The sequence below is a fragment of the Carcharhinus amblyrhynchos genome, chromosome 11, assembly GCF_965287045.1.
Source record: "Carcharhinus amblyrhynchos chromosome 11, sCarAmb.v2.hapA, whole genome shotgun sequence".
NCBI classification, from domain to species: Eukaryota; Metazoa; Chordata; class Chondrichthyes; order Carcharhiniformes; family Carcharhinidae; genus Carcharhinus; species Carcharhinus amblyrhynchos.
Window position 1 is genome coordinate 18,443,782 of NC_137334.1, and position 14,203 is coordinate 18,457,984.

At 45.0% G+C, this 14,203-nt stretch overlaps 1 protein-coding gene across 1 annotated transcript in view; it reads left to right on the plus strand.

Annotated features, from left to right (window-relative positions):
* The window catches only part of LOC145349945 (disco-interacting protein 2 homolog A-like), a 254,103-nt gene that overhangs the window by 174,404 nt on the left and 65,496 nt on the right, over positions 1 to 14,203 (plus strand). The window contains exons 13-15 of the mRNA XM_080198649.1: positions 4,835 to 4,937; positions 7,440 to 7,504; positions 12,322 to 12,415. Of these exons, the coding sequence (XP_080054775.1) occupies positions 4,835 to 4,937; positions 7,440 to 7,504; positions 12,322 to 12,415 (262 nt within the window). The remainder of the gene's footprint in view (positions 1 to 4,834; positions 4,938 to 7,439; positions 7,505 to 12,321; positions 12,416 to 14,203) is intronic.

Genomic DNA, 14,203 nt, shown 5'->3' on the forward strand with positions numbered 1-14,203 from the left:
TGAGCTGGTGTGGCGATATCAAATAACAAAGGTGTGTATAAGCTACAAACAATACCTGGGTGACAAGGTTAAAGTGATGAGGAGCTAGCTAATGCTTTAAAATGCTGACAACATGATCCTGTCTGGTTATTTGGTGTGATACATTGCCAATTTTTTTTTTATTATTTCACGATATATGGGTCTCACTGGCTAGGTCAGTGTCCATCCCTAATTACCCTTGAGAAGGTAATGGTATGCAGCTGCCTTGAACCACTGCTGTCCATGTGGTGTAGGTACACCCACAGTGCTCTTAGGAAGAAAGTCACTGGATTTTGACCTAGCGTTAGTGAAGGAACGACCGACATATTCCCAAGTGGCTTGGAGGGGAACTTGCAAGTGCCTGCTACCCAAGTCCTTCCTGATGGTCATGATCATGGGTTTGGAAGGTGCTGTTGACAGAGCCTTGGTGAGTTGTTGAGTGTATCTTGTAGATGGTACACACTGCTGCTACTGAGTGTCGGTGGTGAAAGAAGTGAATGTTTGTGGATGAGATGCCAGTTAAGCAAGCTGCTTTGTCCTGGATGGTGTTGAGCTTCTTGAGTGTTGTTGGAGCTGCACCCATCCAGGCAAGTGGAGAGTATTCCATCACGCTCCTGACTTGTGCCTTGTAGGTGGTAGGTAGGCTTTGGGGAATCAGGTGGTGATTCACTCGCTGCAGTATTCCTTGCTGCTGACCTGCTCTTGTAGCCACATTAATTATAAGACTGGTCCAATTCAGTTTCTGGTCGGTGCCAACCCACACTTTGTTGATCGTGGTGGATTCAGTGATGATAATGCCACTGAATGCCAAGGAGAGACAGTTAGACTCTCTTGTTAAAGATGGTCATTGCCTGGCACTCGAGTGGCGTGAATGTTATTTGCCATTTGTCAGCCCAAGCCTGGATATTGTCGAGGGCTTGCTGCACGTGGACATGAATTGCTTTAGTATCTGAGGAGTCATGAATGGTGCTGAACATTGTGTAATCAACCATCTAACTTGTGATGGAGGGAAAGTCATTGATGCAGCAGCTGAAGATGGGCGTAGGACACTACCCTGAGGACTCCTGCACTGAGTTGATCGATCTCCAACAATGTCAACCATTTTCCTTTGTGCCAGATATGACTTCAACTAATGGGGAGTTTTCCCCTTGATTCCCAATGACTTTGGTTTTGCTAGGGCCCTAATGCCCTTGGTCAAATACTGACTTGGTGTCAAGGGCAGTCACTCTTGTCTCACCTTTGAAGTTCAGCTCTTTTGTCCCTGTTTGGACCAAAGCTACAATGAGGGCAGGAGCTGAGTGATGCTGGTAGATCCCTGTCAGTGAGCAGGTTATTAAGTAAGTGCTGCTTGATAGTGCTGCTAATGACCCTATCCATTACTTTGGTGTTTGTGATTTGAGTGGAAGCAGGGAATGTGCTTGACTAGGCTGGGGTTTGCCCTGACTTAAGCAGACTGACATAGCTGGACAATTTTGAACGTGGTAGTAGTGAGCCCAGTGTTCTGGCTGGACTGGAACAGCTTGGCTGGGAGTGCGGCTAGTTCCCAAGCACAAGTCCTTCAGTCACCACTTTGTTCCAATAGCACATTGAGAACTTCTCCGCAGATATTGAAGAGAGGAAATTTTTCCCCTGTTGCGTGGGATGGGATGGTGGGAATTGATTAAACTGCAGGAGTGTTTTGTTAGGAAACGACCGCTTCCCAGGCTTTTTGTGCAGCAGTCAGACCTCATAACCCTGTCTGTTAGTCCACGTTCAATAACAGAATAAGTCTGAGGATTTAGGGGAGTGTCTCTGCTGTTAGCACTCAGTCTGAGTTCCGTGACAGCCGTTGCTGGTTCAGAGCACACGATTCTAAAATGATGTAATGCGACCTCACATAGAAACATGGAAAATAGGAACAGGAAGAGGCCATTCAGCCCTTTGATCCTGCTCTGCCATTCGTGATGATAACGGCTGATCGTCCAGCTCAGTCGCTTGATACTACCATCACCGCGCCCCCCCCCCCCCCCCCCCCCCCCCCGCCCAATATCCTTTGATCCTCTCTGCCCTAAGTGCTATACCGAATTTCTTGAAAGCACACAGGAGGTGATGGCCTCATGGTATTATCGCTAGACTATTATTCCAGAAACTCAGCTCATGTTCTGGGGACCTGGGTTCGAATCCTGCCACGGCAGATGGTGGAACTTGAATTCAATATAAGAAAAAATCTGGAATTTAAGAATCTATTGATGACCATGAACCATTGTCGATTGTCAGGAAAACCCATCTAGTTCACTGATGTCTTTTAGGGAAGGAAATCTGCTATCCTTAAGCAGCCTGGCCTACATATGACTTCAGAGCCAAGCAATGTGGTTGACTCTCAGCTGCCCTCGGAGAACTAGGGATGGGCAATAAATACTGGGCCAGCACTGTGCCACAGTGGTTAGTATTGCTACCTCACAGCACCAGGGACCCAGGTTTGATTCTTGGTTTGGGGTCACTGTCTGTCTGGAGTCTGCACGTTCTTCCCGTTGCTTGTGTGTTTCCTTCAGGTGCTCTGGTTTCTTCCCACAGTCTGAAAGACGTGCTGGTTAAGTGCAGTGGCCATGCTATATTCTCCCTCAGTGTACCTGAACAGGCACCAGAGAGTGGCGACTGGGGGATTTTCACAGTAACTTCATTGCAGTGTTAATGTAAGCCTATTTGTGACACTAATAAATAAACCTAAACGAACTGCCCTTTGAAATGGCCAAGTGAGACGCTCAGTTTCAAGGGGCAATTAAGGACAGGCAATACATGTTAGCCCAGCCAGCAACGCCCATGTCCATGAATGAATAAAACAAAATATTTTGGTCTCAACTACTTCCGGTAGTGAATTCCACAGACTGACCACTCGGGACCCTGCAGTTTGTGCAACCCTGGTTTAACATCTGTCATTGGGAAATTACTGGACTATGTATTTGGGATAGGTGAGACTGAAAAACCTTAAATTTTCAACTGTTTGACAAGCCAGCCTGTTTTTATAAAGGATTGGTTCTACTTGGTGAATCTGATTGAATTTTTGGAGCGGGGGCTAAAGTTGGGGCCAGAGGAATGTCCATGGGTGTTACGTATATATTTTGTTTCATAATGCTTTGACATGCTTTATTGCATTGAAGGTACTGTTTAGATCGGTCATTAGATTGTTATATAGGGGAGGTAGATCCCTCTGAGAGCTAACGCCTAACCACTCAAAACAGGAGTACCTTGCTTTATAATTTTTAAAAGTGTGTGAGAAATACCACGATCTGCTCTTTAGCAACTTTTAGTGGTTAAATCAAAATAACCCAAGTCTCCCCCTGTAAAATCAACAAGTAACATTGAAGGTTAATTATCATGGATATCGCCACGATTTCTGCTGTTTGGGGCGTCTAAGACAAGGGGTGGAATTTTCTGACTGTTGACACTGGCGGGATTTTCTGGGACTGCTGTAGTGAACGGAGAATCAACTGAGCGCCAAATGCTGGCAGCGACGGCAGGGCATGAAAGATCAGCAACTCCCGGCCTATTGCATTCAGTTCTAGTCTCCACGTTACAGGAAGAAGGTTGGAGGCTTTGGAGAGGGTGCAGAAGAGGTTTTACCAAGAGGCTGTCTGGATTAGACGGTATGAACTATAAGAAGAGACTGGACAAACTAGAGTTGTTTTCTCTGGAGTGGCTGAGGGGAGACCTGATAGAAGGCTTTAAAATTATGAGGGGCATAGATAGGGTTGATGGTCAGAATCTCTAGCCCGTCATTTAAGTCATAGATAAACATGGTGAATAGTTGAGGCCGCAATATAATTCCTTGAGGTACAGCTTTTTCTCAGAGTTGAAATGTCGAATATTAGGCGCACTTAAGGTGAGAGGGGGAAAGTTCAAAGGAGATGTGAGGGGCAGGTTTTTTTACACACGCAGTGGCAGGTGTCTGGGTGTGGAGGCAGATACGATCGGGGCATTTAAGGCGTTATTAGATAAGCACATGAATATGTAAGGAATAGAGGCATATGGAGCAAGGTAGGCAGAAAGGATGAGTTTAATATGGTGTCGTGTTTGGCACAACATTGTGGGCCAAAGGGCCTAGTTATGTGCAGTACTGTTCTATGTTCTATAAGTCATAGTCCAAAAATCAGAGTAAGACTTTGCAGGAGTGTGGGGAGACCAAAGGTAGGGGAGTCTAAAACAAGAGGGCATGGGTTTAAGGTGAGAGGGGAGAGATACAAAAGTGTCCAGAGGGGCAATTTTTTTCACCCAGAGGGTGGTGACTGTCTGGAACAAGCTGCCAGTGGTCGTAGTAGAGGAGGGTGCAATTTGTCTTTTAAAAAGTGTTTAGACAGTTACATGGGGAAGATGGATATAGAGGGATATAGGCCAAATGCAGGCAATTGGGACTAGCTCAGGGGTTTTAAAAAAGTGTGGCATGGACAAGTTGGGTCGAAGGGCCTGCTTCTGTGCTGTAAAACCTCTATGACTGGCGTTAGGAAACACCTCCACGCACAAAAGGCTGGTAGCAGTTTGCAACTTTATTTTGTAAATTTTTACGTATTTTTAAATTTGGGATTTTTTTTTAACCAGCAGTGTTAAGGAAACGAGGTACATTGAGTCAGGTCCCAAATCAGCCACAATCTCATTGAATGGTAGAACAGCGTAGAGCAGCAAAATAGCGAATTCCTATTCCTATATCACTACCTGAACTGATGGTTCAGAACATGGACAGCAGGGAACGACTTCTGACTGCAGAATGGACTTGTTTACATTGCAGTGCTTTGTAATACAGATACAACACCATTTTTAATTTCTCTTTTTGTTCCCCCTTCAGTACAAGACCAGTAAGGAAGGAAGTTCAATGGGCATAACCATATCTCAGACTGCCATGTTAGCACATTGCCATGCCCTGAGCCAAAGCTGTGGATACAGTGAAGGTGAGCTCATTGTGGCCAACTGATATTCAGCCAAAAGGATACCTTGTGGAGGAGTGTGGTGAAATCCAATAAGTTCTTAGTTTGAAGATGAAACATGGGGGATCTCATGGATGAGATTTACAAAGTTTAAAGTTTATTTATTTATTAGTCACAAGTAGGCTTATATTAACACTGCAATGAAATTATTGTGAAAATCCCCTAGTCGCCACACACTGGCTCCTGTTCGGGTACACTGAGGGAGAATTTAGCATGGCCAATGCACCCTAGTAAGAAGTCTGACAACACCAGGTTTAAGTCCAACCAATTTATTTGATAGTAAACTCACAAGCTTTCGAGGTTTCCCTCAAAACAAGGTTTAGTGAGTTTACTACCAAATAAATCAGTTGGACTTAAACCTGGTGTTGTCAGACTTCTAGCTGTGTTTACCCCAGTCCAATGCTGGCATCTGCACATCAGTGCACCCTAACCAGCACGTCTTTCAGACTGTGGGAGAAAACCAGAGCACCCAGAGGAAACCCACACAGAGATGGGGAGAACGTGCAGACTCTGCACAGACAGTGATCCAAGCTGGGAATTGAACCCGGGTCCCTGCCACTGTGACTGATGACTGACTGACTGGGAACATGTGCCAACACGGGCATTGCCCATTAGCTAAGGCCGTGCGGAGTATGCATTATTTTTGTATTTTTTTTCCCCATTCCTTATTGAAGGCACTGACCATTCTGTTTTTGATTCTGAGAGTATTGGCAGCACTCTGCTCACTCACCAGTGTGTGAGCTTAATGTCTTTGAATATTTCCACCTCCGGGGGAGGCTATATCAGTCAAGTCTGAACTGATTATATGGTTACTCCATGTCCAAATGAACACTGTTCACACCTTTCCCTAACCCAGAGTATTAAGATGAATTGCAGCACCCTGATTGCCACCTTGGCAGAAATTGGCTCACTTAGTCAAGTCCAGGACTCAAATCTTAAGACCTGACGATATGTTCAGGATAACATCAGTGAAATCAACTGGGGCAAGCATTCTTATTATCAACAATGGTCTGTATTTCATGGTTTTCATTCACTTTTGCTTATATTCATTTAATGGATGTACATGTCGCTGGCTGGGCCAGCATTTATTGTCCATCCCTGAGGGTATTTTAGAGTCAACCACATTGCATTGGCTTAGGAGTTACATGTAGGCCAGACTGAGTAAGGACGGCAGATTTCCTTCCCTAAAGAACATTACTGAACCAGATGGGTTTTTCTGACAATCATTACTTGATAGGCTTGGGTTGTTGGAGAGGGGCAACCTGATTGAGGGGCTTGGACAGGGTTGATAGGGAGCAGCTGTTCCCTTTACTTGAAGGGTTTGTTACGAGGGGATACAAGTTCGAAGCGAGGGGTGGGAGGTTTAGGGGGGGATTTGAGGAAAACCTTTTTTACTCAGGGTGATGACGGGTCTGGAATGTGCTGCCTGGGAGGGTGGTGGAGGCGGGATGCCTCATATCCTTTAAAAAGTACCTGGATGAGCACTTGGCACATCATAACATTCAGGGCTATGGGCTAAGTGCTGGCAAATGGGATTAGGTGGGCAGGTCAGGGCCTTTCATGCGTCAGTGCAGACTCAATGGGCCGAAGAGCCTCTCCTGTACTTTGGCATTTCAGATTTTTTTATTCAATTCAAATTTCACCATCTGCCATGGTGGGATTCGAACCCAGATCCTCACAGCATTCCCCTGGTTCTCTGGATTGCGAGTCCAGCGACAATACTATTAAGCCACTGCTTCTCCTAATAGGGTACTTGAAATGATTAGCAGCACGTGTTCACTTCTGTACGGAGATTTCAGAGAACCTAATTGGCCGATGTATTTATGTACCTGAGATTGATCAGAAGCTGGAGCCCCCATAGAAGAGTGCAACTGTGATGGTGTATCATGGCTCAGAAACTTGGATTCTTCATGACTGGGAGGGAGAGATTTCCATTCAAAGGAGATTTTTGTTTAAAACAAAGAGATTTTAGAATATAATTGGTTTATATATGTGGGATGTTACAATAGTGTCTTAGCAGTGGAATGAAGAGGATTGTACAGGGCAGCATAGTGGTTAGCACTGCTGCTTCACAGCGCCATGGACTTGGGTTCGATTCTCAGCTTGAGTCACTGTCTGTGTTGAGTTTACACATTCTCCCTGTGTCTGCATCGGTTTCCTCCGAGTGCTCTGGCTTCCTATTACAGTCCAAAGATGTGTGGTTTAGGTTGATTGGCCACGCTGAAGTGCCCCTTAGTGTCAGGAGGATTAGCAGGGTAAATGTGTGGGATTATGGGAGTGGGGCTTGGGTGGGATTGTGGTCAGTATAATCTTGATGGAGCAAATGGCCTCCTTCTGTACTACAGGGAGTCTATGATTCATCTGTTTGCAGTGCTATGAACCAGAAGATAGTAAATTTGTAAGAGCAATACGTAAAGGAAGTTCAAGTTGAGCTGTGATGCAAGTTATTCTAAATTTGTATTTCAGGAGAGACATTAACGAATGTATTGGATTTCAAACGGGATGCAGGCCTGTGGCATGGCATTTTAACTGTAAGTATCATCCCCTGGTTTGTCTCCCAGGGACAAAGCCTGTCTGTTTCTCCAGACGCTGTTCATGACAATGGCAACCTGTGTTCACAGAATAACCTTAGATGCCCAAGGTATCTGCATTGCTTCCTATAACAAACTGTCTTCGGAAGATTTCACTGTCAATTGGGGCACTTCATCTTATCACATGTGTCCTTGAGGAAATATTAGATGAGTTGTATTAACAGAGTTGCTATTATCTCCTCCACCAATGGATCCACCACATCTAAATCTGGCAAATAATGCAAATCATTTCAGTACTATTATTGTCAATGATTAAGTCACCATTTGCATTATTTTGGGCAGACAAAGGAGTTCACTGGTTCATTTACAACTTTAGGTATACATTAGCTAGCTGTTAACAATGGCATAGTGGTTAGCACTGATGTCTCACAGTGCGAGGGAACTGGGTTCAATTCTGGTCTCAGATGATTGTCTGTGTGTCCCCGTGTCAGCGTGGATTTCCTCCAGATGCACCGGTTTTCTCCCACACTCTAAAGGTGTGCCAGTTAGGTGGATTGGCCATGCTAAATTGCCCCTTAGTGTCCAAAGATGTGCAGGTTAGGTGGATTGGCCATGCTAAATTGCCCCTTAGTGTCCAAAGATGTGCAGGTTAGGTGGATTGGCCATGCTAAATTGCCACCTAGCTAATCGGGGGATTAGCAGGGTAAATATGTGGGGTTATGGGGATAGGGCCTGGGTGCGATTGTTCAGTGGCCTCCTTCAGGGATTCTCTGATCTTGAAGTACTGTCAACTAAGAGTGTATAGCTTTGAAGTATTTTGAACATGTTGGTTGATGAATAGGTGAATCGGTGAGATATAATAGAAAATCTTGCATCCTCCAGTGATCTTCAAGTACTTCAGCCACTTCTTGGTTTTAAGTCTTTTTTTGTCAAGAGTTCACTGACAGTAGTTTGCAGTTGAAGCTGCTACTTCAGGTCCCCTCAAAACAACGTAAGATTCGTATTAACTACCCAATGCTAACAGTGGACAGGTTCTATTGGAGCTAACATGCCTGCTACCAGTGTGATGGGGCTGTAATGAAGTTTATTCACATCCTTCACATTCAGGCGTAGAGTGTTTCAGCCGTGGCTCAATAGGTCACGCAAGGTTCTGGGTTCAAATCCCACTCCAGGCTTGAGATTCAAAGGTGGCACTCCAGCGCCACTCGGGCTGCATTGCACTGATGGGAATGCCAGGTAGTGATGCCCCATCAGCCTGTTCAGCTGGATCTAAGGAATACCAAAGCACTGTTGGATGAAGAGCAAAGGAGTTCATAGAATCATAGAAACCCTACAGTGCAGAAGGAGGCCATTCGGCCTGTCGAGTCTGTACCAGCAACAGTCCTACTCAAGCCCTATCCCCGAAACCCTACATATTTACCCTACTAATTTCTCTAACATACTCATCCTGGAACACTATGGGACAATTTAGCACGACCAAGCCACCTAACCTGCACAACTTTGAGCTTGGGAGGAAACCCACGCAGACACGGGGAGAACGTGTAAACGTCACACAGACAGTGACCCAAGCCACTGAATAAGCTTAGATGCCCAAGGTATCTGCATTGCTTCCTGTAACAAACTGTCTTCGGAAGATTTCACTGTCAATTGGGTCACTTCATCTTATCGCGTGTGTTCTTGAGGAAGTATTCGATGAGTTGTATTAACAGAGTTGCTATTATCACCTCCACCAATGGATCCACCACATTGAAATCTGGCAAATAATGCAAATCATTTCAGTACTATTATTGTCAATGACTAAGTCACCATTTGCATTATTTTGGGCCGATAAAGGAGTTCACTGATTCATTTGCAACTTTAGGTATACATTAGCTAGCTGTTAACAGTGGCATAGTAGTTAACACTGATGTCTCACAGTGCGAGGGAACTGGGTTCAATTCCAGTCTCAGATGATTGTCTGTGTCTCCCCGTGTCAGCGTGGGTTTCCTCCAGATGCACAAGGAATCGAACCTGGGTCTCCGGTGCTGTGAGGCAGAAGTGCTAACCACTGTGCCACCCCGGTGGCATGCAGCAGTGTCCCTGGTGTCTGGTCCATTATGTCCCACTTCAGTCAACATCGCAAAATAACGCAGATTATCTGGTCTAATTGAGGGATATAGGAAGCTAAAGGGGATTGACAGGGTAGATGTAGAGCAGATATTTCCCCTTGTTGGATATTCTAGAACCAGAGGCTAAGTTTTAGGCTAAGGGGTGGTCGATATAAAACCTGCATGAGGAGGAATGACTTCACTCAAGGGGTTGTGAATCTGTGGAATTCTCTATCCCAGAGTGCAGTGGATGTTGGAACACTAAACAAATCTGATTTGATAGGTTTTTAAATAGTGGGACAAAGGGTTATGGGGTGGGGGAGGGGGTTGCGGGGATGGCACGGTGGCATAGTGGTTAGCACTGCTGCCTCATAGTGCCAGGGATTTGGGTTCAGTTTCTGGATTGGGTCGCTGTCTGTGCGTAGTTTGCATGTTCCCCCAGTGTCTGCATGGGTTTCCTCCCACAGTCCAAAAGACATGCTAATCAGGATGCATTGGCCACGCTAAATTCTCAGTGAACTGAACAGGCGCCGGAGTGTGGCGACTAGGACACTTTCACAGCAACTTCATTGCGGTGTTTATGTAAGCCAACTTGTAACACTAATAAATTTTGTGATGTGGCCTAGCAGAGTTCTGTTGCTGTTTTGTACACTAGATCGGTGACTGATTCACAGCGGTCAACTGCCACTCATGTAGTGGCAGTCCCTCCCAGTGAGATTGATTTGGATTTCTCCCTGCTGCTGCACAGTGTTGTCAGCGTAATGCCTTTTTTCCGGTGAGATTCAGTATTCCATCTTGGTTATCTCTGAGTGAGATACCAGTGCGACATCTGCCCTTTGATAATCCTATCGTGATATGAAGAATAAAAGACCATCTCATCTTCCCTCTCAGCTTTGTTCTATTTCTATTCAGTGATTAGTCTCCTATTATTTATCACAGTTGTTATTTTATTGATTGGACAACAGGAAAAAAGTTAAAGTTGTGTAACCCTGCAATCTTTCCAATTCTGTATTAATTCTACAATTACAGTGCATTAGACATTGCTGTGATGGTGTATAATTTGCAATCGCACTTTGATTGTGCTGCCATTATGCGTGTGTACTTTTGCCCTCAAGACTTTGTCTGAGATTTTGGAGATCAGCGGGGCCCTTTGTCGTAAGCAGTGAATCAGCAGAGTAGTCTCCTCACGCCTCACCTTGTAAATCTGGATCTCGCGTACTGTTACCTTATCATCCTCAGAATTTTGGTGGAACTCGGCTTTCACTCAGCTGTTTATGCTAATCAGCTGTTCCATGACTCACTTGCACCATTCATTTGCCAAAGCTGCATCCTGTCGAATTCCATGCCATTGAAATGGAACTTAACTTCCCCGAGCTAAATATATCAGTGGCATGGTGGCACAGTGGTTAGCACTGCTGCTTGATAGCGCCAGGGACCCAGGTTCAATTCCTGGCTTGGGTCAGTGTCTATGTGGAGTTTGCACGTTCTCCCCATTTCTGTGTGGGTTTCCTCTGAGTGCTCTGGTTTCTTCCTGTCCTAAAGATGTGCGGATTATGTGGGTTGGCCATGATAAATTGTCCCTTAGTGTCAGGAGGACTACCGAGGGTAAATCCATTACGTTGTGAGGATAGGGCCTGGGTGGGACTGAGGTTGGTGCAGGTCAAATGGCCTCCTTCTGTACTGTAGGATTCTATTCTGTGATCACATATAAACTAGAAGCAGGAGTAGGCCATTCAGCCCTTCGAGCCAGCTCCACCATTCGTTTGATCATGGCTGATCATCAAATTCAATATCCTGATTCCCCTTTTCCCCCATATCCCTTGATCCCTTTGGCCCCAAGAGCTATATGTAATGGCGGCACAGCAGCACAGTGGTTGGCACTGCTGCCTCATGGCACCAGGGACATGGGTTTGATTTCCGTCTTGGGTCACTGTCTGTGTGGAGTTTGCACGTTCTCTCCGTGTCTGCATGGGTTTCCTCCGGGTGCGCCGGTTTCCTCCCACAGTCCAAAAATATGCGAATTAAGTGGATTGGCCATGCTGAATTGCCCCTTGGTGTTTGGGGAGGTGGGGGGGGTGGTCTAGCTCGGGTAAATGCACGGTGTTATGAGGATAGGGCCTGGGATGGATTATGATTTGTGCAGACTCGATGGGCCGAAAGGCCTCTTTTTACACTGTAGGATTTTATGATTCTAATTTCTTCGTGAAATCTCATGTTTTGCCCTCAACTACATTTTGTGGTAAGGAATTCCACACATCCTCTGGGTGAAGAAATTTCTCCACCTCAGTCCTAAAAGTTCCTCAAACTATGGCCCTCAGTTCTGGACACCCCACCATCGGGGAATATTCTTTCTGAATCTACCCTGTTAGAATTTTATAAGTTTCTATGAGATCCCTCTCTTCTAAACTCCAAAGAATATAATCCTAACCGACTTAGTCTGACCTCCTATGACAGATATTAGCCAGCTTAAAGCCCATTATCCTTGGCTCTGTCCCACAAACTCCACCTTCTTGCTTTTCCCTTAACCCCAGAGTCCCATTGGCCTCTGATAACCTTGCATCTGATTGCTCAGTCAACCACAGAAGACTATCATGGCTCTGCACCCTCCTTGGAAAGTGTGAGAACCTGGAGCCCCTGCTTTCCTGTGTCCCCAAAGGTGATGGTCACTAGTTGGTTGCTGATCACTAATCAGTGTGAAATTGACTGATAATTTGTGTATCTTCTTGACAGAGTGTCATGAACAGGATGCATGTGATCAACATCCCCTATGCTCTGATGAAGGTGAATCCTCTTTCCTGGATACAGAAGGTTTATGCCTACAAAGGTAAGGTCAGAGCAACATCAGGAGGTGTGGTACAAGCAAAAGATCACTAAGCCCATCACGCATCCTGCTCTCAGCAATTTTGTATTCAATTTGATTTATTATTGTCACATGCATTAGTATATAGTGAAAAGTACTGTTTCATGCGCGCTATACAGACAAAGCACACATAGAGAAGGGAATGAGAGGGTGCAGAATGTAGTGTTACAGTCATAGGGTGGAGAGAAAGATCAACTTAATGCGAGGTAGGTCAATTCAAAAGCCTGACAACAGCAGGGAAGAAGCTGTTCTTGAATCAGTTGGTGCGTGACCTCATACTTTTCGATCTTTCTCCCGATGGAAGGTGGAAGAGAGAATGTCCGGGGTGTTTGGCGTCCGTAATTATGCTGGCTGTTTTTCCGAGGCAGCAGGAAGTGTGGACAGAGTCGGTGGATGGAAGGCTGGTTTATATGATGGGGGCTGGATTGCGTGAACTTGTTTCTCTTCAGATTTGTAACACACTAACAGGCTACTTGGCCCAAATTCCAACCAAGTGTTATAATCTCTCCGGCAGAGGTTTGGGATTTCCTGACGGAACTGGAGGCCTTATTTTGGAAGGAGATTTGATGCATGCTTTTCACCAGAAAATTGAGCTTTTTGAATGCTTTCTTGAGTAGGCCTTAGACTAAATGGAAATATTTTGTCAGGTTTTATGTTTTTCACCATCGCTTCTCCCCACCATCCCCATTTATCTCTTGACTTCCTCTCTGTTGTGCTTTGCCAGTTATTCCTGTGCTGTACAGCTTTGGGGCATATTGATTTAGTTTTAGACTGGATTGTTCTGTCAAAAAGATACGTTTTTTTTAAGGTTAAGAGGTGAATATTGTTATAAAGCCAAGGTTGATCCCCTGCGTCTGAGAACTAACCCCAAAACAGCCAAAGAGGTGTACCTCGCCCTATAATCTGTAACGAGTGTGTGTGAAGTGTTATGACCTGCTCTTCAGTAATTTCCAATTGTTAAATAAAAAATAAATCCCTGACACACATTCTAAAATTCTTTCTCCTTTTGGTAGTTTTGGGGCTTTCTCTTAAATATAGATGAAGCTATGAGAGCCAGCGATTTTGTTTTCCTCTCTCTCCCTCTATTTTGAAAGAGAGAGAGCTGAGAGCTGATAGCTCTGGCAGGTGGCAGTTGCTCTCTCTTTGTCCCACTGCCCCCCTTCGTTTGTACCTGTGAAGTCGTATCAATATTTCCACCATAGGATTGGCCCTAGGTTGTCAAAACCATTAGATTTAAATTTAATAGGTTCTTAATGTCCAAGTGCCTGATTCAAATTGATTGGTGAAAGTCAAAAGCCTGTTGTCTTGGTAAAAACTGCTGTTTGGCTTTTCAATATAGATGTTTCAGTTTGGGATTTCTATGTACTTGCATTTTAAATCTCCAAGCATAGAAAAAGCACTGGCTTTTAAAGGGACCATGGAATGCTCCCACACCCCACCCTCCCGCCACCAAGCATTTTACCACTCTATCAAACAGCAAATCCTATCTTCCTACCTCCCAATCTACGATTACTGTGCCCAACTTGGCAACAACATGTACCTGAGCTGAGCTGAATCCTGTTTTGCTCACCCGATAATTGCAATGTGGATATTGAAGCAGCGGCCACTCACTTTGCTGTTGACACCAACAATACTTCAGTCCACTAGAGCAGCCTGGTGATTTCTACTATGTCACAAACTCCACTGATCTGATCTGTGAGAGGTGGGGTCTGAGCTTGAAACACTGGTTTGTGTGGTTTTGTGTTTGGAGTG